General features: G+C 43.6%; 1 protein-coding gene across 4 annotated transcripts in view; it reads left to right on the plus strand.

Annotated features, from left to right (window-relative positions):
• RIN2 (Ras and Rab interactor 2) overlaps positions 1-27,130 on the plus strand; it is a 226,817-nt gene that overhangs the window by 136,222 nt on the left and 63,465 nt on the right. Inside the window, exon 4 of one of the 4 annotated variants that reach the window (XM_030310181.1) lies at positions 25,718-25,818. In XM_030310181.1, coding sequence (XP_030166041.1) covers positions 25,718-25,818 — 101 coding nt within the window. Of the gene's footprint in view, positions 1-25,717; positions 26,218-27,130 lie in introns of those variants that run through there. The other 3 variants (XM_030310182.1, XM_030310183.1, XM_030310185.1) reach the window with 3 other exon arrangements.

Below are 27,130 nucleotides of genomic sequence, written 5' to 3' on the forward strand. Positions count from 1 at the left end.
ACCTTTCTGCTTACTCAATGACTTTTTAGATTTTATGTTTAATTTCAGAAACAGTATTCTAGGCATTGTTCTAAGCACTTTAAACCCGTTTACTTATTTAATCCTCATGTTATCATTATGCCCATTTTACAGAGGAGAAAACTGAGACATGGAGAGCTTATGAAACTTGCCCAGGGTCACACAGTTTGTGGATTCTGTAGTGGTTCCATGGTGATTGTGCTTTAACTTGGAAGGAATTTCATAGAGATGGGACCTATCACCCTTGGGGCTTTAAAATTCTGAGTCTGTGCCTTGGCCACCTCTGAAATGAGAAACGGGTTCCCCTCCTTCCCCTACTTTCCATGTCATTGTCCCTGTGTTTGACGCTTATTCATGGAGATGTGAGGCTCACCCGACTTTCCCTGCTCCACACCCATAGCTGTCCCTTTCAAATAGCCGCCAGTCAGATTTCCTGACTCAGAAAGTGGGCCTTGTTCTTTTCAAAGACGACCCCGAATACATACTTCATCGGAATTGGGTTTACTAACTTGCTGAAGCCAGAGAGAACACACCAGAAGGAGCATGGGGCAGGTGGGGGGGGGAGTGGAGGATGTCTCAGTAAGAGGGACTTGGGAGGGACTTATAGGATTTGGGCTTATGCTGGCTAATTCTAAAGAAGGAAGGGTTGCAGATTTAGGGAAGAAAAATACAGGACATGCAGCTGAATTTGAATTTCAGATATAGCATAAATATATAATGCTTTCAATGCAATATTGGGGACATACTTATGCTAAAAATTATTCATTGTTTATCTAAAATTGAAATTTAACTGGACACTGTGTTTTATCTGGCCACCCTGAGGAGAATTTGAGTGTTTTCAGGAAGCTAGGGCAATTCGGGGACCGAGTAGCTAAATAATTTTTATCTAGAAGGCAGGAGGAAGAAAGAGAGCCCAGGGTAGCTGTGGTAAAGCAGCTGACACTCAGTGTCGGAAGAGGGGGCCGTTTAGTCATTTTTGTGGTTTGGGCACCCTGCGTTCTGCCTTGTTCCAGACCTGGTGGCCAGTGGCCTTGTTGAATCCATTTGTTGACATTCTGTGTACCTTATTGATGCTCACTTGGGAACCAGCCAGAAGCATTGCTTACTTTCACATTCCACTTCCAGATTCTGGGCTTGTTTCAGAGTCTCTCGAGATGCTAATGTCTCAAAGATGCAGGTCACTTGGGGTTCTGGTCCAGGACAGCCAGTTCAGTCTAGGCCACTGGTTCTCTGGAAATATTTTTGGTTGTTACACCATGTGGCTGGAGGTGTGACTGGCTGGCTTCCTACAATGCACAGGCTGCTGCCACAACAAAGAATGATCTGATCCCAAATTGCCATCGTGTGGAGGCTGAGAAAACCTGGTGTGCAATGTAAATTAGGAAATAACCCATTTCTGAGGTCTTCCTAACTATCTCTGGGGCATGCCTTCCAGAACTAAAGGAAATAAAAGCAAGAAAAGTGTGTGTGTGTGTGTGTGTGTGTGTGTGTGTGTGTGTGTGTGTGTGTTTAGCACCTGCTGTCCTGAACTGGTATCATGTGGGACTAGTTCAGTGCCTGGTGTTTAATAGTATGTGTTCAGTAAACATGCTGACTGCATGAAAAAAAAACATGTAATGCATATATGTGTGTATTTATTATACATGTATTGTTCATTTATTCAACCTGTATTGTTCCAGCACCTACAGTGGCAGGGCCAGTCCTGGGCACTATGTGTGTGGTGATGGGGGAAACAAGATAATACTTAGAGAAATCTGAGCTTGAAGGATGCGGAGGAGGGGCAGGGCTGCCTGTGTGGATGATCGGGGAGGACTGGAGTGCTGGCTGGGTGAGGAGTTGGCATTCCATTCTTAGTGCTGTTGGACCCCATGATGGGTTTTGAAGAAGGGAGCACCATGATCCAACATATATGCAACCCTCAGAAAGCTCACTTGGTCTTAACTCCCTGTCTACATTCCATCAACCAAGAAAACTGAAGTGCAGCTCGGATCCTGCCTGGGTTCCCTCAAAGGACCCAAAGCCTCCTCCCACCCAGTCCACTTATGGCCAGCTTGTTAGCCCTTCCCTGCACTTGTCCATATGTCCAGGAGCTCTCTCCCCACATCACTCTCTCAAAACTCCTCAGTGAGTCTCGTGGTCCCCTTCAGGTTTCTGTGCCTCACCCCTACCTTTTCATCTTTATCCTGCACAGTGTTTGGTCTGTCAGGTCCTGAGCTTTATGTTTTCTTTCTCTGTCCCTTAGTTCAAAACCACACAGCGGGGCGCCTGGGTGGCGCAGTCGGTTAAGCGTCCGACTTCAGCCAGGTCACGATCTCGCCGTCCGTGAGTTCGAGCCCCGCGTCGGGCTCTGGGCTGATGGCTCAGAGCCTGGAGCCTGTTTCCGATTCTGTGTCTCCCTCTCTCTCTGCCCCTCCCCCGTTCATGCTCTGTCTCTCTCTGTCCCAAAAATAAATAAACGTTGAAAAAAAAAATTTAATAAAAAAAACCACACAGCGAACACTGGGATAGAGCTGACTCCCCACTTAGAAGCTGAGAGAGGAAGGAAGATTACAAACTCTTATTATCTATTTGTTGTTAGGCCTGCCCCATGTTTTTGGAAATAACCCCTGTACCTGAAATCTGTGGTGGGTGCTGGAGAAGACCAGCAGAGAGAAGGAGACAATCACTTAGAACAAAGTCCACAAACCATGACCTGTCGGGCACCTGTTTTTGTAATTGGGACACAGCCATGCCTATCCATCTATGTATTGTCTATGGCTGTTTCCGTCCACAACAGGGAAGCTGAGTTGCTATAGAGAGAGTTGCCTGCAAATCATAAAATATTTACTTTCTGGCTCTCTATAGAAAAAGTTTGGTGATTGCTGACTTGGAAAATAATTGCATTTTGTCACTGCATCTTCAAAGGCAATCATAAGGGTGGGTAGCCATGTCTCTACTTACTTTACAAATGAACAAACATACGCGACTGCCAGTAAGAGCTGGGTCTCTGAGGGCAGAGCCCATTCTCTTTCCTGAATCACACTATCTGCCTCATATAGGTCATCAGAAACAGCTAGAATGAATACAGCAAAGGTCTCAACCTCAGAGGCCTACAGGGGCCAGGTGGATCATGAAGACTAGGAAAGCCAACCCAGGAGGAAGTTGATAAATAGCAACAATATTTGACCATAGTACTGGGAAGCAATAGGGAATGGAGGAGACTGTCATGAACTGAGGAGCAGATGTCCCATTTAATTTTTTTAAAATTTATTTTGAGAGAGAGAGAAAGAGAGAGAATTCCAGGAAGACTCTGTGCTGTCCACACAGAGCCCATGGGGGGCTCAAACTCACTAACCGTGAGATCATGACCTGAGCTGAAATCAAGAAAGAGTGGACGCTCAACCGACTGAATCACCTAGGCTCCGCTTATATGGGAGAAGGCAACATCACCAGGATGACACAGTTTTTCTAATTTCCAAGAAGCTAAAAACCTTTGAACTTCAAAACTTGGGTTTTTTTGTAAATCTCCTGATTTTTGCTTGAAATACACTTTATGTTTAAGTGTTGGAACTATTTTAACCATAAAGATAGGACAGGCCGAGGTAAAGCAAGCTGGACAAAACATAACTGAGTGTGTCCAGAGGCCACCAGGGACTGCTGATATCTGACATTGGATATGACCATCAGAGCTTCTTTGCAGCTCTCAATGAGGCAGCAAGGAGTTTTCCTGTGCCCTCACCAAGGAAAAGCTCATACCAGTTAAGCCTTCAACTGGACACTAAGCAGCCTCAGACTCCACTTATCTGCAGAGAGAAGGAAGTGCCTAGGAGTCAGAGAGGATACAGAGATACAGGAATGCTGAATTCTCAGAGGAGGGGAGCGGGTTTTAGGAGAACCCCAGGATCTGAGAGGAAGCTGCTAAGTTCATCCCGGGTACAGCCAGCAGAGGCTTTCCAGGGATGCACATGTCAACCTTTTCAGATGTAATAAAGCCCAATTTTACCTTTAGTACATCAAAGATATGTGCCCCCTAAATGCAAATCAAAACTACAATGAGATGTCACCTCATGCGTTTTAGAGAGGCTAAAATCAAAAACACAAGAAACAAAGGGTGTTGGTGAGAATGTGGAGAAAAAGGAACCCTCTTGCACTCTTGATGGGAATGCAAACTGGTGCAGCCACTGTGGAAAACAGTATGGAAGTTCATGAAAAATTTAAAAATAGAACTGCCTTATGATCCAGCAATTGCACTCCTGGGTATTTATAGCAGCATTTCTTATAATAGTCAAGATATGGGAGCAGCCCAAGTGTCCATTGATTGACGAATGGATAAAGGTGTGTTATATGTATATACAATGGAATATTATTCAGCCACAAAAAGAATAAAATCTTGCCATTTGCAGAAACATGGGTGGATCTACAGTATATTATGCTAAGAGATGTAAGTCAGAGAAAGACAACCATGTGGTTTCACTCATATATGGAATTTAAGAAACAAAACAAATGAACAAATGGGGAAAAAGAGAGAGAGACAAACCAAGAAACAGACTCTTGAGGCACATGGCTGACTCAGTCAGCAGAGCATGCCACTCTTGATCTCAGGGTCATCAGTTCAAGCCCCACGTTGGGTGTAGAGCTTACATTAATGGAAAGAGGGGGGCACCTGGGTGGCTCAGTCAGTTGAGCGTCCGACTTTGGCTCAGGTCATGATCTCACAGTTCGTGGGTTCAAGCCCTTCATTGGGCTTCATGCTGACCACTTGCTCAGATCCTGGAGTCTGCTTCAGATTCTGTGTCTCCTCCTCTCTCTGCCCCTCCCCTGCTCACACTTTGTCTCACTCTGTTTCTCAAAAATACATACATGTAAAAAAATTTTTTTTGAAGGAAGGAGGGAGGGGAGGAAGGAAGGACAGAAGGAAGGACAAAAAGAAATGGAGTCTTAACTATAGAGAAAAAAACAGAGGGAAGGTGGGGGGGGGGATGGGTGAAATAGGAATGCACTTACTATGATAAGCACCCAGTGATTAAAATAAAAACTTAAAAAAAAAAGTGAGGGAAATACTGTGGAAAGGTCATGGGTTTGTAAGTCTGAGAATCCCAGCTGCCAATCCCTCCCTGCAACCATTACCAGCTACTTGACATGGAAAAAACTCTCAGAGCTTCAGTTTCTTCATCTGCAAAATGGGGTCACTAAAAGTCCCTGCCTGTTGCACCAGGACAATGTGAGGATTAAATGGTATGAGGGAACCTACTTGCTGCAAAGAAGGCCACTGGTTATGTGATAGCTATCATTAGCTAAAGCTAACAAAGTGTATTTTTTTTTTTCTTCTCAAATTTTTATTTAAATTCTAGTTAGTTAACATACAGTGCAGTATTTGGTTTCAGGAGTAGAATTCAGTGATTCATCGCTTACATACCACACCCAATGCTCATCATAACAAGTGCCCTCCTTAATACCATCACCCATCTAGCCCATTCCTCACTCACTTCCCCCCATCAACCCTCACTTTGCTCTCTAAGAGTCTCTTATGGTGGGGCGCCTGGGTGGCTCAGTCGGTTAAGTATTAGACTCTTGACTTCAGCTCAGGTTGTGATCTCATGGTTGCTGAGATTGAGCCCCAAGTCAGGCTCCATGCTGTGAGCTCTCTCTCCCTCTCTCTCTCTGCCCCTCCCTCCCTCACACACTCTCTCTCAAAGTAAGTGAATAAACTTAAAAAAAAAAGAGCATCTTATAGTTTGTTTCCTTTTCTCTTTTTTTCCTCCCCTTTCATGTGTTCATCTATTTTGTTTCTTAAATTTGAATATGAGTGAAATCATATGGTATTTGTCTTTCTCTGACTGACTTATTTCATTTAGTATAATACATTCTAGCTCAATTTATGTTGTTGTAAATGGCAAGATTTTATTCTTTTTAATGGCTGAGTAATACTCCATTGTATATTTATACCACATCTTCCATTTGGAGAGATTTGTAGTCATTTGTGAGTACCTACTACAGTTGACCCTTGAATAACACAGTTTTGAACTGTATGGGTCCACTTACATGTGGATGTTTTTTGAAAAATATAGTATAGTGCTGTAAATGTATTTGCTCTTCCTTATGATTTTCATAACATTTCTTTTCTCTAGCTTACTGTATTGTAAGAATATAGTATATAATACAAAATATGTGTTAATTGACTGTTTATGTTAAGGCTTCTGCTCAACAATAGGCAATTAGTTTAAGCTTTGGGGGAGTCCAAAGTTATACTTGGATTTTCAATTGTTCAGGGGGGTCAGTGCACCCACCCTTGTGTTGTTCAAGGGTCAAGTGTATTTGAAGGAGCTGGACTTAGGGCCTGGGAGACAGAAAAAAATACACACAGGGAACATCATGCCTGCTGTCACGTTTTTGCTAGGAATCTGCCAAAGGACATAAAACAAATACACCTGTCACCAGAGCAGCCCATTCAGTAATCTCCTCTGGGCCCCCTTCACTGTCTCCTCTAACACTTCCACTCACCCCACAGTCCTTTCCTGCCTGACCCCCAAGACCATATTAAATGCACTTAGAGTTTCCTAAATACTGAAAAGTTTTGATCCACCACCATTTATACATAATTAAAAATAATTTTTTATTTTTCCCAAGTGACACATAAGTTAACTCTGACAAAATTTAAATTGTTTCCTTTCTCGGGCACCTGCGTGGCTCAGTTCGCTGAACGTCTGACTTTGGCTCAGGTCATGATCTCCCGGTTCATGAGTTCAAACCCCACATGGGGCTCGCCGCTGTCAGCCTGTCAGCAAAGAGCCCTCTTCGGATCCTCTGTCTCTCCCTCTCTCTCTGCCTGTCCCCTGCTCATGCTCTCTTTCTCAAAAAATAAAGAAAATATTTTTAAAAATAAATAAAAATAGATTGTTTTCTTTCTGGAAATGTGACAGCCAAGTGCTGGGTGGGTCCATCAAAGATGAGCATTTTTGTGTACGTGTGTGCTGCCAGGTGTGGGTACCAAAGAACATGTGCGGCAGCCCCATGCACTGCTGGTGTGGGCTGATTGTGGTTGGAGCTCTAATGCCCACGGCACCTTCTTTATGCTATTTCCCCACCATCCTCCCACCAAGTTACCCCTACCCCTTTTACAAATGAGGAAATACAGTCTGGGCCCCTTGCAGGAGGGAGGATCCCAAGCTGGCCTTCCAACCAGGCTTATGTGGTTCCAGGGCTCATCAGTAAGCTCAGTGGGCCTACTACAGCCCACGGTGGGCCACTGAGTGCTGGCTGTGCTGGGGGCTCTGCTGGGTGCGGCCAGCAGGTGCAGCGGCCATGGCTCAGCCAGGTGTCACAGCCCAGCAGCCTTTGGGGGGAAGAGGTGCCAACTGCCTCAGCCAGCGCTTCCTTTGGCTTGTGTTCCAAGGGCACATCAACACAGAGTTTGAGGACAAGGAACATCGCTTACTGAGCTTTCCAAAGAGATTTCCCAACAGTAAAAATGTGATAGTGAGCTTTGGAGATGTGCTGACAGAAATTAGGGAAGTAGTTCCTGGCAGCTGGGTTTTCATTCTTGTGTGCATCGTTTTAACTTTTTCCCCCTTGGGGCTGGGGGTAGAGGAGGGAGGTTATTGATATACTTTACAGAAGAGTTGCAAGAATAGTAGCACGAGAGATTCTTCATATTACAGACTCTCATGTATGTATGTATAATAGGCTTTCATGTATATATATGTACTATATAATTTTAAATTTCCATAGAAGTTGCAAGAATAATTGTCTATACCCATTGCCCCGTTTCCAGATTCCTTAGCTGTTTATACTTTGCCCCATTTGCCTGATGGCTCTCTTTCTTTCTGCGCACACACATACACAAGCAATTGTATAAATCTGTAACTATTCCATAAATATATAAATTTTGCCTCTTTGTATGCAATTGCATATATTTTCTTATATATTTGAGAATGCAGTGGAGAAATCAGACCCATTTAGACCCTTCTGTGTGTATTTCCTAGAAGCAAGGATATCCTCCTACATAGTCACAGTAAATGACAAAAGTCAAGAAATTGAACATGGCTATGACACTGCTGTAGCCCACAGTCCATCTTCAATGTTTGGTAATCACCCCAAGTTATGACCTTTTGTGATTTCTTCTCCCCTCATTCTAGATCCAACCCAGGCTCACTTCTGCATTTCAGAGGTCATGATTGTTGAATCTTCAAATGGCACCATTTTATTCGTTTTATTATTTTTTTTTCAACGTTTATTTATTTTTGGGACAGAGAGAGACAGAGCATGAACGGGGGAGGGGCAGAGAGAGAGGGAGACACAGAATCGGAAACAGGCTCCAGGCTCTGAGCCATCAGCCCAGAGCCCGACGCGGGGCTCGAACTCACGGACCGCAAGATCGTGACCTGGCTGAAGTCGGACGCTTAACCGACTGCGCCACCCAGGCGCCCCATCGTTTTATTATTTTATGTTTAACTTTTTATTAAAGTGTAACATCAATACAGAAGGTGCTCTCATCAGTATCCAGCTTGATGAATTCTCACACAGTCAACCTACTCGATACTCATTCTAATTGGTGGTTTATATATGATGTCAAAAACATCAGTCCCTTGGTTATCAGAATAGATAATTCTCAGCATGTGAACCCAGTGCATGGATGTGCAGCCAGCTACAGCCATGGGGCAGGTGATGTGGGCTGGCAGTGGCATTGATCAAAGGACCCACAGGGCTCTCTCTTTGGCTCTTCCTTCCTCACCCTTTGGATGCCTGTGGCCCCCGGCATCCACTCATTGTGTCTTGATGATTAAATTAAGCTGAACATTAAAAGCAGATTCTGAAATTCCAGACTCAACTCCAGAAGTCTTCCCCACACACTCATTAACTGGACCCAAACAGAAGTCTAGCCATAGACAACAGTGCTACCTATTTAGTGATCCAAATGGCTTTACTGAGAGTCAGGTGAGTTATGTTGAGCAAATACAAGTTGTCGGTATTACTTCTGTCTGTGAGCACTCACCAGACATGTGTTCCTTGTTACTTATCCCTGTCTTACCTTTCCAATCACATTGTAAGCCTTTTCTAGGCCAGGGACAATGTCTTACACCTCTTTTGGTTTCCATTTAGCTCAGCACTCTAATAGGAACAGGTCTCCAATAAATGAGTTGACAGTGACTCTCATTCCAAGTTTACTTACCTACCTACCCATACTGTGCATTGACATCACTGGTGTCCCAGCATGTAATTTCCCACCATGAGAAAGATTTTTCTTTGCGAATTTGCACTAAACAGTTGTTGTTTTCTTGTCTGCTGGGCAGCTGAATTTTTAATTTTTAATTAATGAACTGAATTATTAATAAAACAATTGCAAGAGTTTACTTCAACAATATATATTAGGCATCCACTATGTGGCCAGTTGGGTAAGATACTGAATATACTGACATCAAAAGCATTGATCCTGTCCTCTGGGCTCTTACAGGCCACTAGAACCTTGCTCCACGTGTGGGCTGTCAATCAGCCGAGGAATTTGTTAGAAATGCAGACTCTCAGGCCCTACCCCAGACCTAGGAGTCAGAACCTGCGTTTTAACAAGCTCCCCAGGTGGTGCGTGGGCACATTCCAGTTTGAGAAACATTAGTCTGGTGGATATTATTCTGTTAGTTTTATTCTTAATGATAATAAGAGTTGAAAGCATCTTTTTTTTAAAAAAATATTTTTTTAATGTTTATTATTTTTGAGAGAGAGAGCCAGAGCATGAGCAGGGGAGGGGCAGAGAGCAAAAGGGAGACACAGAATCTGAAACAGGCTCTAGGCTCTCTGAGCTGTCAGCACAGAGCCCGATGCGGGGCTTAAACTCAGGGATGGAGAGATCGTGACCTGAGCCAAAGTCAGATGCTTAACTGACAGAGCCACCCAGGCACCCCAGAGTTGTAAGCGTCTTTATCACAGTGTGTGTGTGTGTGTGTGTGTGTGTGTGTGTGTGTAGAGGAAATGAGGCCAGGCTAGCACTGGAACACTGTGTCCAATTCTGGTCACATGACCTAAACCAAAGCAGAGTTTCGAGAATACTCTAAGATTCCCCCATATACCCATTACCTGGGAACACTAGGGAGGAGCAAAGTCTGTAAGGGGTATTGAAGGCACCTAAATGCTTGAGCTGGAGGAGATAGCCTGTGAGGTCTTGCTCTGAATTTATAGCAAAAAAGAAAAACATTGGTTCTGTTCCCCAGTAGCAGATTCAGAGACAGGATGTGAATGCCAGAAGTCTGTTTGATAGGTGATCAACAGGGGGCTCAGGTACCAGAGTAGGGGAGTGAGACAAAGTAGGGAAGGCAGCCTCTTGGTCCTGGGAGACTGAGTACTGAGTGTCCATGTTGTCCCTCCAATGGGGAGGAAGCTGGGGTATTAATGCACCAGGTCTCATCCTGCTCTGAGCTCTTCTGAGCACCCACAAGCCTTGGGGGGAGACTTCTAGGTGCTTGCAGTAGAAAGCCATTACAGCCTACGGGTGCGGTGGCCTCCATGGGTTAGGGGCAAGGCACTACCCACACCTGCTACACATATTACACATATCCTATATGAAATCATGAGGTCAGGGTGCCTCTGAAGACTCGTGCATCAGAGATTCAGTTCCTGATCAGGAGCAAACCCTTTGCATTTTAACAAGTTTCAAAGCCTCAATGATTCATCCCCTCAGAGTTACTAATCGTCTTCACAAGACTGAAATGACCGACGTTCACATTTTCTTAAAATCCAAATTCCCTTTTCATAATCCCTCTGCCTTTTTCCTTCCCTAAACTAAATATATGTGCTCAGAAGACATTATCATACTCAACTTACAGAAAATAAGATTTTAATGGTCTGTTTCAAAATTCTTGCTTTCATGTTGCAAGTTGTAGATTCATGCTTCCTCTTCAGTTTGTTTCCTTTGAATCTATACTCTGTTCATATCTGGTGGGTTTTTCTTGGTTTTGTTTTTGTTTTAATTAAGACAGAGATTCTACATGCAGCAGTTGTTGTCCCCAGAGGCCGTGTCAGTGTCCCCTTAGGTCAGCATTTCTTTGAGTTTCTCCAGAATGCCGCTTTGCTGAAATGGTCATCAGCGAAGAGTCGTAGGGCAGTAGTGGAATCCTGTGCACCCTGTTATCATCCTGGGGACCGACCCCGCACACCAGCATCTTAAAGGTTCTGAGAAGCACACGATGACTTTGTTTGATTGAATGTTTATTCCAGTGTCATCAACTGTTTCCAGTGTTACTGGGACAGTAACCCTGTTTGGAAATCCCACCTGCTCACATCTTACATTGCTGTTGTTGGGCAAAAAACATTTGGGGAAATGCTAATTTGAACACATCTCCCAGCTTGTGCATTTGAACTCAGTAGGCACCTGGAGTGGGTTCAGTAGAAGCAGTGGTGCATAGGAAAATTACAGCTCAGAGCTTACTTCATTTTTTATAATTAGAAGGAAAGAGAGAACACTTCCCTATATATAACTGATGGTTTGGAATGAGGAATGCCTTCTGTTCCATATCGAGGTCAATGCCTGGCATGTAGCTGAGTAGATCTGTCAAAAAAAAAAGGTGCACTGTATAGGTGAGGTGCCACTTGTACTTGGCAAGGTCCTGACTTCAGGGAGTGAGGAACCTCATTCCACAGCTCCACCATGGCAAATGTCAGGCCATCTTATTTCCTTTGTTTTATCAAGACTTGCACCAGCCAGGTGATATATCATGGGCACTTAGGTTTAGCAAATATCAGCACCTATTGACAGAGTAGTATACCACAGAGTCCATGTGCTCTCAAGAAAACATGGGGCACCTGTGTGGCTCAGTTGGTTAAGCGTCCCACTTCGGCTCAGTTCATGATCTCATGGTTCTTGGATTCGAGCCCCACATCAGGCTCTGTGCTGACAGCTTGGAGCCTGGAGCCTGCTTCAGATTCTTTATCTGCCTCTCTCTGCCTCTTCCTGCTCTCATTCTGTCTCTCTCTCAAAAAAAAAATAACAATAAACATTAAAAACAGTTAAAGAAAAAACTTGTCTAATTGCTGTGCTGTTAACTCCAGGCTCTATGTGAATTCCACCCTTCAAGTTACTCTTTCCCTTCTATTTTTCCCAAAATTAAGATAGCTATATTTCCTATGGAAAAAAATATGCTTATTGCAGAAAAATTTCAAAATGCAAAGAAGGAAGAGAATATTACCTATATTTTACCACCACTAAATGCTCCATCTGGAAATGGGCCCTGTGAGTATCTACATGCAAAGGCATCCAGAATTTTGCTGTTTTTCCTTTATAGTACATAAATCCACAGATAAATATATTGCACAAATGGGCTCAGAGAATACATGCCATTTTGCATCTTTTCTTTCACTAATTTATCACTATATTGATATATTGATGTATTTTGCACATATCAATTGATATATAACAGGATTACTGTTTTAAAATTTATTATTGAGATATAGTTGACAAACAATGTTATGTTATTTCAGGTGTACAGCATAGTGATTTGACAATTCTATACAGTACTCAGTGCCTACCACAATAAGTGTAGTTACCATCTCTTCATATATCACATTATTAAATATTATTGACTGTATTTCCTATGCTGTGCTTTTATCTTCAGGACCTCTTTATTTTACAACTGGAAGTTTGTACCTCTTAACCCTCTTCCCCTGTGCCACCCATCTCCCCGCCCACCTCCCCTCTGACAACCATCAGTTTGTTTTCTGTGTTTTAAGAGTAACAGAATCACTATTTTCGTGGCCGTGTAGTAGTCCAGTATATTGCTGTACCATATTTTAACCAGTCCACTGTTGTTAGACATTTACTTCTTGTTCACTATCATAAACGATGCAGCCAAGAACGTTCTTTGATGTATATCTAATTATTTCTTTGGGGCAGTTCCTAGAATTAGAAGTGCTGAATTCAATAGTTTTCATATATAAATTGATGGTATACATTCAGCTTGGCTTCCAGAAAGGGTGAGTCATTCTTTCTCCTCCAGTGCTTGTAGAAAGCCCAGTAAAGCTAAGTAGGAAGGTGGAAGTGGTAAAAGGGAAGTGAATGTGACAACAACATTCATACCACTACATTCTGAAAGGCACAGAAGGACAGCTAGGAATCAACAAGAGTTGGAGCCAGAAGAGGCATTAGAAATCCATTGATCTATTTAATGCTTGAGAAAACTGAAGTCCAAAGAGGTTAAGGACCCCCTGCCCAACATACCCACATACATATACATGCACGAGTCCTGGGACCCACAGTCGGCGAGTATCTTAGGATGGATGGCCCTAAACCTCAGAGATAATTTTCAAAAACGAAAACCACTGTACAGTTCTCATATAAGTACTTAGTGAGTGTGTGTCAAAGATTGATTTCACTCATTAAAGAGAAAAGCAACAGGATGTTAAAACCAATTCTGGATGTCAGAGACTGGCTAATAGTCACTGGACAAAAGAATCCCATGTTGAACCAGTGATAACACCCACTGTTAGCCAGCTTTGTGTGTCTAACTTTGAAAGGTTAGATATAAGCTTGATACTGCTAATATTCAATAATGTTTTGACCTTCAAACAATTGCAATTTCATATGGTTAAACCTAATACAAAAGTGGATGAAGATGTCCAGGGCAAAAAAATTAAAACCTTTTTTTTTTTTTTTCTAATCTTTTCTGCCAAACAAGTATCATTTGCCATTTACCAGTTTTCTACATGTTCTGCATCTGACTTTATACACTCCGGGCTTTAATCAAAGGACAAGAGTCAAACAAAATGACATTCCAGACAACCCTTAGGTAGGCTTGGTATACAGTGTTCAACTATGATTTGAAAGGCAACTTTTTTTGCATCAAGCTTTGCATAGTTTTGTTAACTGTAGGAATAAACCACTTGTGGTTGAACTGATCGATGGATGGAGAAGGTTGATCTCAGTGGTGAATCTACCAAAGCTCCATTGGCCTTAGCATTCCTCTGAATGCTCGAAGGCCAGAAGGGCACCATACTCAGGTCTTAGTGCATATTTCCTATGGCAGTGGGCTTCAGGTTTCATGTTTCCCAGGGACCTGCGGCCAAAGTACCTGCTCAGGGTGCAGGAATCTGTTCTTGCCAGGCTTCCAGTCATGGTCAAGGTAGAATGCTTTCCATGAGAGCCATCACACCTAGTGAGGGTGCCAGGTGAAGCCCAACACCAAGCCTGCTGGTCATCTCGCCACTCCCTGTTTTACAAACTCCAGGATGCTAGTCCTCACGCAGCAGATTTGCTACTGACCAGACAGCAAAACAAGCCATCAACAACCTCAGGCTTCTTGATCCATGCAACCTTTGGCCTCTCCAACTTGAGCTCCATGAAGACGTAGATCAGTGCATTTCAATTCCAAGATTTACTGATTTCAAAAATTTATCATGTCTGAAATCATTTGTATCCTATAGTCAGTGGTGTGTTATAATTTTAATTGGTAGCTCTTTTTTTTTGGTGGCATATAAAATAAGAGTGTGCCTTATAATTATAGTATCAAAAATCTGATGGAGCTCACTATGTTTGTGTTTTTCTTCCCTATTGCAGACCCAGAGCCTGATGCTTAATACAAACTTTATAAACATTTCTTAAAAATATAAAGAAACAAATGCAATATCAGATTTAAAGCACAAATGCTGAAACTAACCAGGGCTGCAGAAGATATCAGTGCCAACTCTTGGAAAGAGAAACTCTGTTCTTTGTGGCCCTTCTACCATTTAGCTTGTTACTTAACCTTAAAACGCAAAGCCACAAGTAGTAATGTGTGACTTCTGAGGTCATTGAAGAATTAAGCACAATACTGGCCTCAGACAACTGACCAAGTAAATTGGGACCTCAGCAGAATGACTGTTTTAAGATGCAGCCCCACAAGTTGTTTCCACATTTTACATATTGAACTACAGATACCGTGTATATCTGAAAAACTTTCTATACCCCAAGGATACACTAAATTTGAAGTTATATCAGTGTTTGTAGAATCATGTCAAATGTAGTGAAAAACAAAACCCAAAAAACTCTGGGCTTGGTTTCTAGAAGTTGCACGGAACTGGTAGCCCCTAGCCATCCTGGTCCCCCCAGGCCCTCACAGCCTGCACATACTTGCTGTTGATTTTCTGGCAAGGTAGAGCCTACTTGGACCTCTGTTACTTTTTAGTAGAAGTAGTTTACAACTTAGTCATTGAAGGGATCATGTCTTAAAGCCAATGGCTTCTGCTCCATGACAACCTAACCATGCGTTCTGGATGTGCAACCACATGAATGGTTGTTGGTGGTAAATAGTTGACAAATCTCGAGCAGTGCCTTTTAGTGGCTACCACTGTGTCAGTCACTTCCCCACCATGTCCAGCTGAGCATGGACTGGTTGGAACTCCACCTCCTCCATGTCCTGATTTAGCCCTGATCTAGGAGGAAAATGAACAGGGAAGTTACCAAGAGGAAGGCAGAGGAGGAAGAGCACTTGTTCATTCAACAATTCATGTGTGCCGGGGACAGCCTGAGCTCTGAAGATATGGTAGTGAGTAAAAAAACATAGTTCCTACCCTGTGGAATTTATATCCAGGTCTGGGCATTTGAGAGAGCCTCTGGCTCCAGGAATAACCCACAGGCAGGACCATCAACCTCAAATGGTGAAAGAGGGGAGCCAAGAGTGAAGGTTGGGGGCTGTCTTATGTTCTCCAGAAACAGGTCCAGAGCTAAAGACTTTTATGGAAGTGGCTTTTCAGGAAGTGCTCTCAAGAGAAACTCATAGTGGGACAGGGAAGGAGGTCAGACAAGAGTCCAGTTTCAAGCAAAGTCCCTTGAAAAACTTTGGCTCCATCTCAAAGGGAACTCGGGGACAGTGTAGATCTTGCTTCTGAGTTGTCTTTACCAGAGAAAAGGGAGCTGGGGCATTTATACCTCAGTACCCATCTGGCATTGGCCAGGAATAGACCCTGAGAGTGCTTCTGGGTCTTGGTGCACCAGACAAAGCTGGTTCTAGCTACTTGAAAGCTGTGCTTTGACAAGGACGTTGGGGATGGCTGTGTATGACCAGGTTCTCTTCTCCTGGCCACTTTGGGAAGCATTAGAGGCCCCGTCTGGTGGAAGGACTGGTCTCAGGGGAGGCCACTGTGCTGCCTGATGTTTGCAGGGGTTTTCAGATCTGAGGAAGGTCCAAGAGGCTAAGAGCTATGAAATCCTGGTCCATCAGCATCTTGAGGTGTACCCAAAAAGTACTGATGCACACAGAGGACACCAGGTCCTGGGTTTTCTGGGAATCTCCTGATTTCAAATGTTTCTATCCACTTTAAGGACACTCATGCCTTCTGGGCCCCAAGAAGCCCCATGGAATTCAAGTCCCTATAGGGACATAGCATGTGGAAGTCTCTCTCAGGTGCATTGTTACAAAGACCCATGTCCCCCAACAGATATAATTAGCCAACGTATCCTGCTATCTTAATCCCACCCCACACTTCTAGCACCCTCTGAACCAGACCTCTGACTTTTTTGTTATGGATAGGTGATGTAAATTGGTGGGCACGCTCCCCACCAGCAAATACTAAAAGTGTACATCTGCTGTAGGCTTTGCCTGCATTCACTTAAAGTGGAACCTTATGCAGCTCCAAGAAGCAGACCTTAGCGTATCTTCAGTCCACAGATGAGGAAATTTAAGGAATCACATCATTTACTCAAGGACGCACTGTTGAAGCTGCATAGCCAAAGGAATTCCAAGTTGGTCATTTAGCCAAATTCTGCTCTTAAATATTAGATCTGTTCACTTGTGTTGGTTTCCTCTAAATACTGCTATTTAGGAGGCACAATTCAGCTCAGTAAACTTGAAGGTCTACTTGGCCAGCGATTCATGAATGGGGCAGCGTCTTGTCCAGCAAGTAAAACGGAGCTCCAAGGAGCAGTTACAAAATGGAAGACCTGCATAGGCAGAAGGGAGCGAGGACAAGAAGTCATAAATGAAAGAAAGATTTGTGTTAGACTGGGTCACCTTCCTCTGGGGGAAGGGCCCAGGTCTGTCCTGCAGTTTATATTACTAGTGTTGATTAGGAAATTGCAGACTGGTTGAAAATGCCACTCCTGGGAGAGGCTGGAACTGCAATTAGGTTAGGCATTAAGTCCTAGTTTGCCAACATGGGGGTTTGCACAAGTGATTCTTTTTGGGACCTATTATTTCTATTTTTGACACCATTCTTTTCCACTTTGAGGTAAAGACAGAAAGTTATTCACACATCAAATCATTCATTTCACTTTACTCAAAAGAGGGTACAGGGGCAGGTTGCTTATTACCTTTTTCTCCATGTGTGTGGTGTGGAGATTTTTTTTTTCTTTCCACTCCAAAATAGAAAATGGAATAAAAATACAGTAAATGTTGTATTTTAGTAAACGGTAAGGTTCTGGCTATTATTAGAGGATGTTTTGAATCAGCAGGGCTAAGATGGGCCATTGCAAAAATGCTGTTGAGTTCATTTGCTCCCCATTTGGAATAAAAAAAAATCAAGGGCAGAGTTCTACCTCCTGCCTCATAGGCCACCCCCAGCCTTTGGGCATGTTTTTAAATGGCGGCCCTCTGGTACATTCCTTGGCCTCAGAAGGCAGGCAGATATAGCCTTGGGGCAGATATAGCCATCCCAGAGTGTAGGGTATAGGGGTTTGGGGAACCTAGCTTCGGCCATATTAGAGTTATCCCTCCCCTCCTTGTCCTGATTTCATACCACACATAAAATTTTGTGTGAATGAATGAAAGGACTACTAATAAAAAAGTACATTATATGGAAATTGGCAACACTATGTGTAAGTCTCAGCAGAAAATAGAGGAAACTGTTTATAACCTCAAGATAAGGAATGTCTTCCTAGACAAGGGTCAATAAACAAGAGCTATAATGAAAACTTTCAACATTAAAAGCTTGGGGAAATTAAAAGACAAAAAAAAGCATGAGAGAAAATCTTTTAAATATTTGAGACAAGAGATGCATATTCACAACTCATACAATTTAATAAGAAAAACCAAGAAATCCCAAGATAGGCAACAGATAAATGAACAGGCAATTCCTCAAAGGAAGAAATACAAATGGACAACAAACATATAACCCGAGCAAAGCACATTGAGACAATTAAAAGTCACTTCTATTCATCAGATTGGCCAAAGTTTAAAAGTTTGATAAAATGAAACAATGACAAGTGAGGGGGAGACTTTCAAAGATGGCAGAGGGAGTACAGCTGGGCACAGCCACCTGAAGAGCAATGTAGCACCATCTCAGAACTTCGTATGTGAATGGAGCCCAGCATTTTCTGTGCGGTTTCACACAGTACACAAGGATGTTTAACAGAGTACTGTTTATGCCACAAAATACTGGAAATGACCCAAGTGTCTGTCAAAATAGAATGGCTACAGGGTGTATCCTATGTATTATCTCCATGTGGTATATCCCTAGGGTGGAAAACCATTGCCACTTAAAACGAATGAACTAGGGCTTCATGTATCAATGTGGATAAATCTTACATTTCATTGTGGGAAATAAGGGAATTATAGGACAATACATCGGTATAATTCCATTTGATAGAAAAAGCACAGAATGACACCATTCAAGAATGGTACATAAGAAACTGATAAAAGTGGTTACCTTTGGGTAGGTGAAAAGGATTATGGATGAAGGATTAAAGGTCAGGGAAGATTAGATTTAACTACAATAATTTGTTCAATGAGAATCTATTTATGTATTATGTCTGCAATTATAATTAAATTTCAAAAATATAAATGCAAACACCCTTGAGAGATGTAACACATAAAGTTTAGAAAACAAAAACAAACAAACAAACAAAGGACAGGGTTTTGAGATGCTCCATCATCATTTTCTAGATACTCCTCTGCAAATGGAAGGAAGAACCCTTCATTATTTTGTTTGTTTCCACAGTGACAGATCCTGGGGGCAAAGATCATCTGAAAGCTGATAAGGAACCCATTTCCAGACTACTTTATTTATTTCTTATTTTTTAATTTTTTCTTTAACGTTTATTTACTTTTGAGAGAGAGAGAGCATGAGCCTGGACAGGGCAGAGAGAGATGGAGACACAGAATCCGAAGCAGGCTTCAGGCTCTGAGCTGTCAACACAGAGCCCGATGCAGGGCTTGAACTCGTGAACTGTGAGATCATGACCTGAGCCGAAGTCTGACGCTCAACTGGCTGAGCCACTCAGGTACCCCCAGACTACTCTAAAAGAGCCCCAACATGGGATGTACCCACCAGACCATGAGGCTCCCCCAGCTTGGCAGAAACAGACAGGAGAAAGATTATTGGGGTCATGTGGTTTTTCATGACCTGGAGGTAGGTCTCATCCCACAGGGCTGATGGGACTGTAAAGGCCCATCACACCCCAAGGCCAAGTTGATGCACTGGGCGAATAGAGATTCCATAGCTGAGAGCTAAACACTTGACTTTTCCCACACCCTAGGTTTCAAGTCTTCACCATATCAGTAACACATCCCTTTTCAAACCACGATAACATTCCTGAGTTCTACTTGCCATTTGAAGAGCGCTGTATCAGAACTTGCTTTATAAACACTTTCTCCTTTTAATTCCGCTTGGCCTTCAACAGATTTTTTTTCTCCTTTTATCTAACCCTAAAAGAAAGTACACAAGATTTGGAGTCCCTCCCTTTTCCCTCCCCCCGCCCCAGCCTCCCATGTGTGAGCAAGGATGGCATCAAGACTTCTGTCCTCAGTCGGGGAAAATAGGCGTCTAGTGGGCAGATCTTGAGATTAGAGACTTCTGGGCAGCCGTCAAAGGAAGATTGGACTCCACAAACACTGTTCTTTTGTAGATCCAGGTCTGCCTCTGGTAATGAAATGGCCTCTTTCCAGGCCAGAAGGTGTATATGCCTATTTGAAGTGTTTTTTAGTATCACTCTGCTTCATGGTAATGCTCACAGTTAATAAAAAGAGAGAATTTAAATAGGACGAGAAATGGGAAGCATTTAGATGCTTGTTGCAGTGTTTTAATCTCATTGTCTGTTTTTAACCCTCCAAGAGAGCTTCCCCTCAGTAGCACAAGCCTTTAGCATCAGGGATCCAACTGTGTGCTCAGACAGGTTCAGGACATAGCCAACAGGGGGGCAGTATGGGATTTGAAGGCAGGTCTTTCTGAGCCCAAAGCTGGTGCACTTACCACTGGTCCATGCTGCCATATTACCAGGTAGTTGTCACAACTAGACATCCTTGAAACTGGACAGAGCTGCTGCTTGAAGTGTGCCTTCTCAAATGAGGTCCCTGCCTGCGGAGAGATTACCAGAGTGATTACAGAATGGTACAAATTAGTGTAGGCTCCTGCTCTAAACTGGGGTGCTACAGGCCCAGCCTAGTCCCGGCAGAGCCCTGGGTATGATCTCATAGGGAAAGAACCTGGACCTTCCTGAATTCTTCTCCTTGGCCTGAATGCCAGTTAGCATGAAAATCACCCAGGTGAACAGTTTAGGCTTTCCGTGCTTTGTTATGCATGAATGCTCATGTGTGAAGATATGAGTACCTTGGGTTCTGAGTAGAATGAGGGAGGAACCCAGAGACAGAAGCCCTGGCTTGACTTCCTCTCTTCTGTCTTTTACAGCAGCCCCCTCTCTCCCTGTATGGGAAGGTAGGCACACCACCCTTTCTTTTTCCCTGCAGTAGATAACAAACACAGGCAATGCCCTGGCTTTATCAGGTTAGACTCTGTGATGCCCAGTGCTTTTTGGTGTCTGTCTCTTGGGTTTGGGTCCTTCCTCACAACTTGAAGCTTTCTAGAAATGAGACAGATGCTGTATTTTTGGTAGAACCACTGTCTCCCTAGCTTCGTGCCCTGGAACCTAGTGTCCTGTCTTCCTCTCTGACTGCACTGAATAGTAGCCACTTGGCTCTGTGGCCACCTTCCCGGGTATCCACACACATCCTGGGCAGACAAATAGGGTTGTGAAGAGCAGTGCTTGCTTGGCAGATGCTTAAGCAGCCCCTTCCCCGTCTTGTAGGAATTCTGGACAGTTACAGAGATGTGGTGGGGTCTTGGGTTGCATAAGTGGATATGCAGAAATTTTGATTAGCAACACCAACTTTGATAAAGCACTTAAGCTGAAACTGCTATTGTCTGTAACCCGGGAAAGGTTAGCTGAAAACTGCCCCCCTTTTGTGGGTGGCAGGTTATCTGTGTTTGTCCTCAAAGAATTAAATTGGGAAGAGATGAGATAAGATCAAACATCTACAGGAATTAAACACACACACACACACACACACGTATCTGGGAACAATGTGGGGAAGCTCTCAAATCCAATCGTTGACACCAGGACAGACCTCAGGGAGGAGCAGATGAATGGGGATGACTTTGGCTGGGGGAGGGGTGTGGTGGGTGTAAAAATAGATCATTCAATGAGTCCGGCTTGACTCTGGAATGCTAAACTCTGGTCCCTTTGTCAGGTACAACCCCCTGTGACATCAGATGCATGAGCTAGGGCAGAGACGAGGGTGAGGGGAGAGGTGGAGGCTGAGAAAACCCTCATGCAGCTGGGAAGGGTACCATAGCCACCCAGCCAAGTGCACCCTATGTCCTTGTCCACCTTTGTGTCTTAGGGTCACTGCACTTCTGCATTACAGATAAATCTGAGTGCTACTAAGTGAGAACCACAAATTCTAGGTTCTTTGTGTTTGGTCAGGGACAGAGAAGGAAACAAGTGTGGCATGTGGAGGTCTGGAGATGCTACCAAAGGTGTCAGCAAGACCAGTATCAGGAGGAACAATCTGGTCGGAGAAGATCAAGGGCTTCTCCTGGGGAAGGCTATTTTTACGTTCAAATTAATATGGTGGCTGTGAAGGTGACTGAGGGTGGAGACAGTGGTTGTGCCTAGTGACCTGCCTCTTTGCTAGGGATGGGACACTTACCACTGTCTCCTAGGTTTGCCTGAGACTGTGGGTGACCCTCCTGTGTGTGACTCTCTTGTCCAGGACCATAGCCATGGCCCAGAATGGGACACTGACCCAGCCCAGATTGAGGAGCTTCAGGACAGACACTCAGACTGCCTTCATCACCCCACTCACTCCCACCTTCTCTGATCTTCCATCTCCCTCCATTTTCATACACATCCACCCTTTTTATTTTCCTAATAATTTTGATTATGAATAAACACACTGAAAATCACACATCCTGCTGAACACATATCATTCAGCTCTGTCAATCTTACCATTTTGCCATTTCATTTTAAGAAATAAAATCTCGGGGCACCTGGGTGGCTCATGGGTTGAGCATCTGCCTCTTGATTTTGACTCAGGTCATGATCCCAGGGTTGTGGGATCCAGCCCTGCATCTGGTTCCAAGCTGAGCATGGAGCCTGATTAAGATTCCCTCTCTCCCTCTGCCCCCTTCCCCCGCTTACTCTCTCTGGGTGGGGGGTGGGGGGGAAGGAAAGAAAGAAAATCTCACAGATGGTTGAAACCCTGACCTGTGAACATCTCCATCCATTTCTCTTCCAGAGGTGACCACTATCCTGGATTAAGATTATAACCCCCATATTACACATTGGAGTAGTCTATCTATGTGTGTATTTATAAACACTATAGTATAGTACAGTTTTGAATGGTTTTAAACTTTTTATACTGGATATAACCCTTTTCAACTTTTTTTTCTTGCTTTTATGAAAAAAATTTGAGCATTTGTGTTTGTATATGTGTTAATACTGATAACTCTGGTTCATTAACGTTAACTGCTATGTAGTATTCTATACCTCATTCTACCCATTCTCTTATTAATGGACATTGAAGTCCTTGTAATTTGGTATTCTTACAAATAATGATGCAGCAAATATTTTTATAAAGGTCTCCTTGCACCCATGGGCATGAATTTCTCTAGAGCACATACCTAGGAATCTGGGTGTCTTTGACTCTACCAGACATTCCCAAATTGCTCTTCAAAGTGGCTCTACAAATCCCACTCCTCTAGCAGCATTTGGGGAATTACTGTTTTCCCACATTCTCAAATATTTGGGATTGTCAGACTTGTATTTATTTTAATGTTTACTTATTTTTGAGAGAAAGAGTGTGAGTGGGGGAAGGGCAGAGAGAGAGAGAGAGAGAGAGAGAGAGAGAGAGAGAGAGAGAGGCAGAATCTGAAGTGGGCTCCAAGCTCTGAGCTGTCAGCACAGAGCCCAACGTGGGGCTTGAACCCACGAACCATGAGATCATGACCTGAGCTGAATTCAGACACTTAACTGACTGAGCCACCCAGGTGCCCCGGGATTGTCAGACTTTTAAATTTTTGCCACTGGGATATGTGTAAAAGGGATCTCCTAGTCATTTTCTCTCCCAAGTCCCCAGTGCTTCTAGAATGTTCACCTACCGCTTGCATCCCAGAACACACAATAGGGATGGATCAAGCATGGAGGACCTGGCTGGCTCCCTTCTTCTGACCGCCAGATACTGGGAGTGTACAGAGTGTCCCTATTTGCAGGGACCCCTTCTCTATCTCCACTTTCCCCTCAGGTAATCTTTCCCTGTCACAGGGCTTTAGAATGCTAACACATATGCCAATGACTTCCAAATGTGTAAATCTCTCCATACTGACAGTCAAAAGCCACTTACCAAATTTGTTGATGGCCAATAAGAAAATCAAATAAGGCTTAACCTACCCAATATCCAACTCGATTTTTTCCTCAAACCTAACCCTTCCCCATGTCAGTCAAGGGCACTGCCATCTGTCTGATTCTTCAAGCCAAAAACATAGGAGTTGTCCTTGATTCTTCTCTTCTTACCCCTCCTACATTGAGTCCGTCAACTTCTATCAATTGCTGTATTAAATTGTTCCCCCCCACCCACCTTGTTTCTAATTCCACTGCTAGCACCTTGCTGTAAGCCAGCTGGACCACTCTTGCCTGGATCACTGTAGTTGCCTCAAAACTGGTCTTGCTGCTTCTCCTCTTGTCCTTACAAACCATCTTTGGCCAGCAGCCAAAGTGATCTTTTTAGAACATAAAACAAAGAAAATGTCTTTCCATCCTAAAGCCTTTGATGGTTCTTAGTGCAGAAATCTCAAATTTATGGATACATGATCTAGAATGCCAGTAGACCTGGTCCCTGCCTGCCTCTCTGCCACATGCCTCCCCACATGCCACATGCCACAAGCCTCTGGGACTTTCTTTGTATGGAGGGGTCTTCCCATGATCTTTTCATGGTTCCCGTCTCATTCAGGTCTCCATCACTTCCTCAAGATCTACCCTCACCATCCCACCCTAGCTAGAGTAGTGGCCACTTAGCTGCCCCCTATGGCATCACCCTGTTCCATTTTCATCCTGGAACTTCTCAGTGCTCAGGGCTGTGGTCTGTGCTCCAGCAGAGTATCATCTCCATCAGAACTGCCAACCTTATTCTGTGCTTGTATAACCTGGCATGAAGTGGGTGCCCATAAAAGTTTGTTGAATTAATGAATGAACAGATGAGGTCAACATTTTAGAACAGCCTATAAACTCAAAAGAAGTTTCTCCCAGAGTCTGGGTGGGATAAAAACTGCTTGTTGGGGCGCCTGGGTGGCGCAGTCGGTTAAGCGTCCGACTTCAGCCAGGTCACGATCTCGCCGTCCGTGAGTTCGAGCCCCGCGTCGGGCTCTGGGCTGATGGCTCAGAGCCTGGAGCCTGTTTCCGATTCTGTGTCTCCCTCTCTCTCTGCCCCTCCCCCGTTCATGCTCTGTCTCTCTCTGTCCCAAAAATAAATAAAAAACGTTGAAAAAAAAATTAAAAAAAAAAAAACTGCTTGAGGCAAGACAATACCTGTCTTTGGCTATAACAGCAATTGTCAAACTTTTTAGTCCTTAGATCCCTTTATACTATTAAAAATTATGGAGAACCCCAAAGAACTAGTGTTCATGTGGATTATATGTACAGATACTTGCTGTATTAGGAGTTAAAATGGAGACATTTTTAAAATACTTATTTCAAAACAAGGATAAATCTATTATGACATAAATAATGTTTATATAAAAAACAACTATATATTTTTAAAAATAAGTGAGAACAGCTGCTCACACATTTAATGCCTAGTTAGCACCAGGAAGGATTCTGTTAGATAACTGATTAGGTGGCCTCAAGAGTTTAGACCAGCCTTCAGGTTCAGCTGGAGCCTCTTCCCAGGTGTATGGGTAGAGGATCTAAGCCCACATAAGCCTTCTGCAAGAAGAAGGTACTTTTCCCTCTCCAGTCCCCTGCTGCGCTGTCCATGCAGCTCTCTCTCTTCCTTTTTCCCAGTCTACTTTATTAAAAAGAATAAATAAAAAGCAAAGAATAGGATGAGTAGTAAACTTAAGGTCTGGAAATTGATTACAAACTATACAGGTCCTTTAAATATGCTTATTTCTGTAATCAGAACGATGATTCTATAAATTTTAATGCAGGGAATTCCTCTTGAGTTTTGACTTTGACAAAATGAATGTGGAAGCCTGGTTTTACAGGATTTGTTTATTCCTTTTTGTATTCATGTTGAGAAACCAAACTGGGTGTCATATCCTTTTTCTTAGGGCTGTACCGAAACCTAAGTTCTTCCTCTTTTTTTTATTTTAGAAAAATCTGCTCCCACCCTCTTTATTTTTTTCCTCTGGCTAGAGGAAATTCACACAGCCAGGATTTAAAAAAAAAAAAAAAAAAAAAAAGGTGGTCTCTGTGCTATTGAAGTGGCAGAGGCTCCTCTGGCTCTGGGCACGCCTCTTCCACTGTTGACGTCACACTATTTTTGTCTTTGAATAGCTCATTGACACAATCGCCTCGGAGATCGGAGAACTGAAACAGGAGATGGTGCAGACAGATGTCAGCCTGGAAAATGGCCTGGAACCCAGCGAAGCCCACAGGTGACCAAGACGATCAGGTGCCGGGCATCAGATGGGGGCTAAGCGAACCCTAGCGGCTAGGAGGACTGCCATCTCGGCTCGTCAGAAGTTTGGGAACTGGGAGTGTGGTGGCCTCTCCAGATGAAGCTCTCTGTAGGAGGTGGGAGTGGCCTAGGAACCACTTGTGTGTTTATTTTAATCACTTCGAAGGCACTTGAACTTTACAACCTCTCAATGCCTGCTGGCACCAGAACCCGGAAACCTAAAGTTCTAGCTGCCCTATCCACCTACTCACAGTGATGGAAACAATAACGCAGCAGGATCCTCCGCGTGCAAAATAGAATTCAGTGTAGCCGGTGTCAGTCTCCAGAAGGTTTAAAGGGGAGCCCTAAAGAGGATGGACTCGTTTTGCGTTCTCAGGTCAGAAAAAAAAACCCTAGCACTTGTCATAGCTATTAACCTAAAATGTGACCCAGTGTACTGTAGTGCGGATGTGGTTGTAAATGATTAAGGAAAAGGGGGGCATTTTGCTATGCTGGTTAATCGTGATGTGTTGTGCACGTATCGCACCTGATCTGAGTAATTTGTAAGGGAGTGGTCTTTATCAGGAGAATGGGAGTACAGAGGCCAGGGTTGCAGTGGCAGGTTGGAGGAGGTCACTAAAACCTCATCTTAGCTCTTGGATGCTGTCATTCATTGCTAGCAAAGGTAACAGAATATAATCACTACAAAATGACACAGACACTTGGTGCCTTGGAGCCCAGACTATTAGGTTTCCCCTCTTTCCCAGGAAATGGGTTGAGGCAGCCTGGTGTAGTGTAGGGGTGAGATTCCCCGGGGTAGGCTTTACTTACAAGTCATGAGACAGGCAGGAATCCTGCAACAGCAGGCGAACCAGGTGGTGCTGGTTGCCCAGGCAAGTTTCAAACCAGCCCAACTTGTTCCCTGCCATAGACTGCAGGGAGAGCAGGCAATTTGCAAAGAGGCACTTTGCAGCTGGAAGGGTTTAACTCTCCTGTGTCTCTGGAGGAACTGTATTCCCTCATAGCTGTGGAAATGCTACATGCCCTCCATTTCCTTTCCTTCTCTTCAAAATGTGGGGAGTAGACCACAGCTACTTGCCCAAGCTACTTGCGCAGCACCCTGGCATTCCATGATTTCCCTTGACCTTGGTGGCTAATTTTTTCCCCCATAAACTAAACACATAAACTAAGCACAGTGACTTTTATTTAAACTCTCCACCTCACAGTCAGAATAGTGCCAAACTCTGTGGAACTTTAGCCAGGGATTTCTCTTTACCCTTTGCATTATTGAGCAAAAATTAAATTGGAAG

Source organism: Lynx canadensis, chromosome A3, assembly GCF_007474595.2.
Source record: "Lynx canadensis isolate LIC74 chromosome A3, mLynCan4.pri.v2, whole genome shotgun sequence".
NCBI lineage: Eukaryota > Metazoa > Chordata > Mammalia > Carnivora > Felidae > Lynx > Lynx canadensis.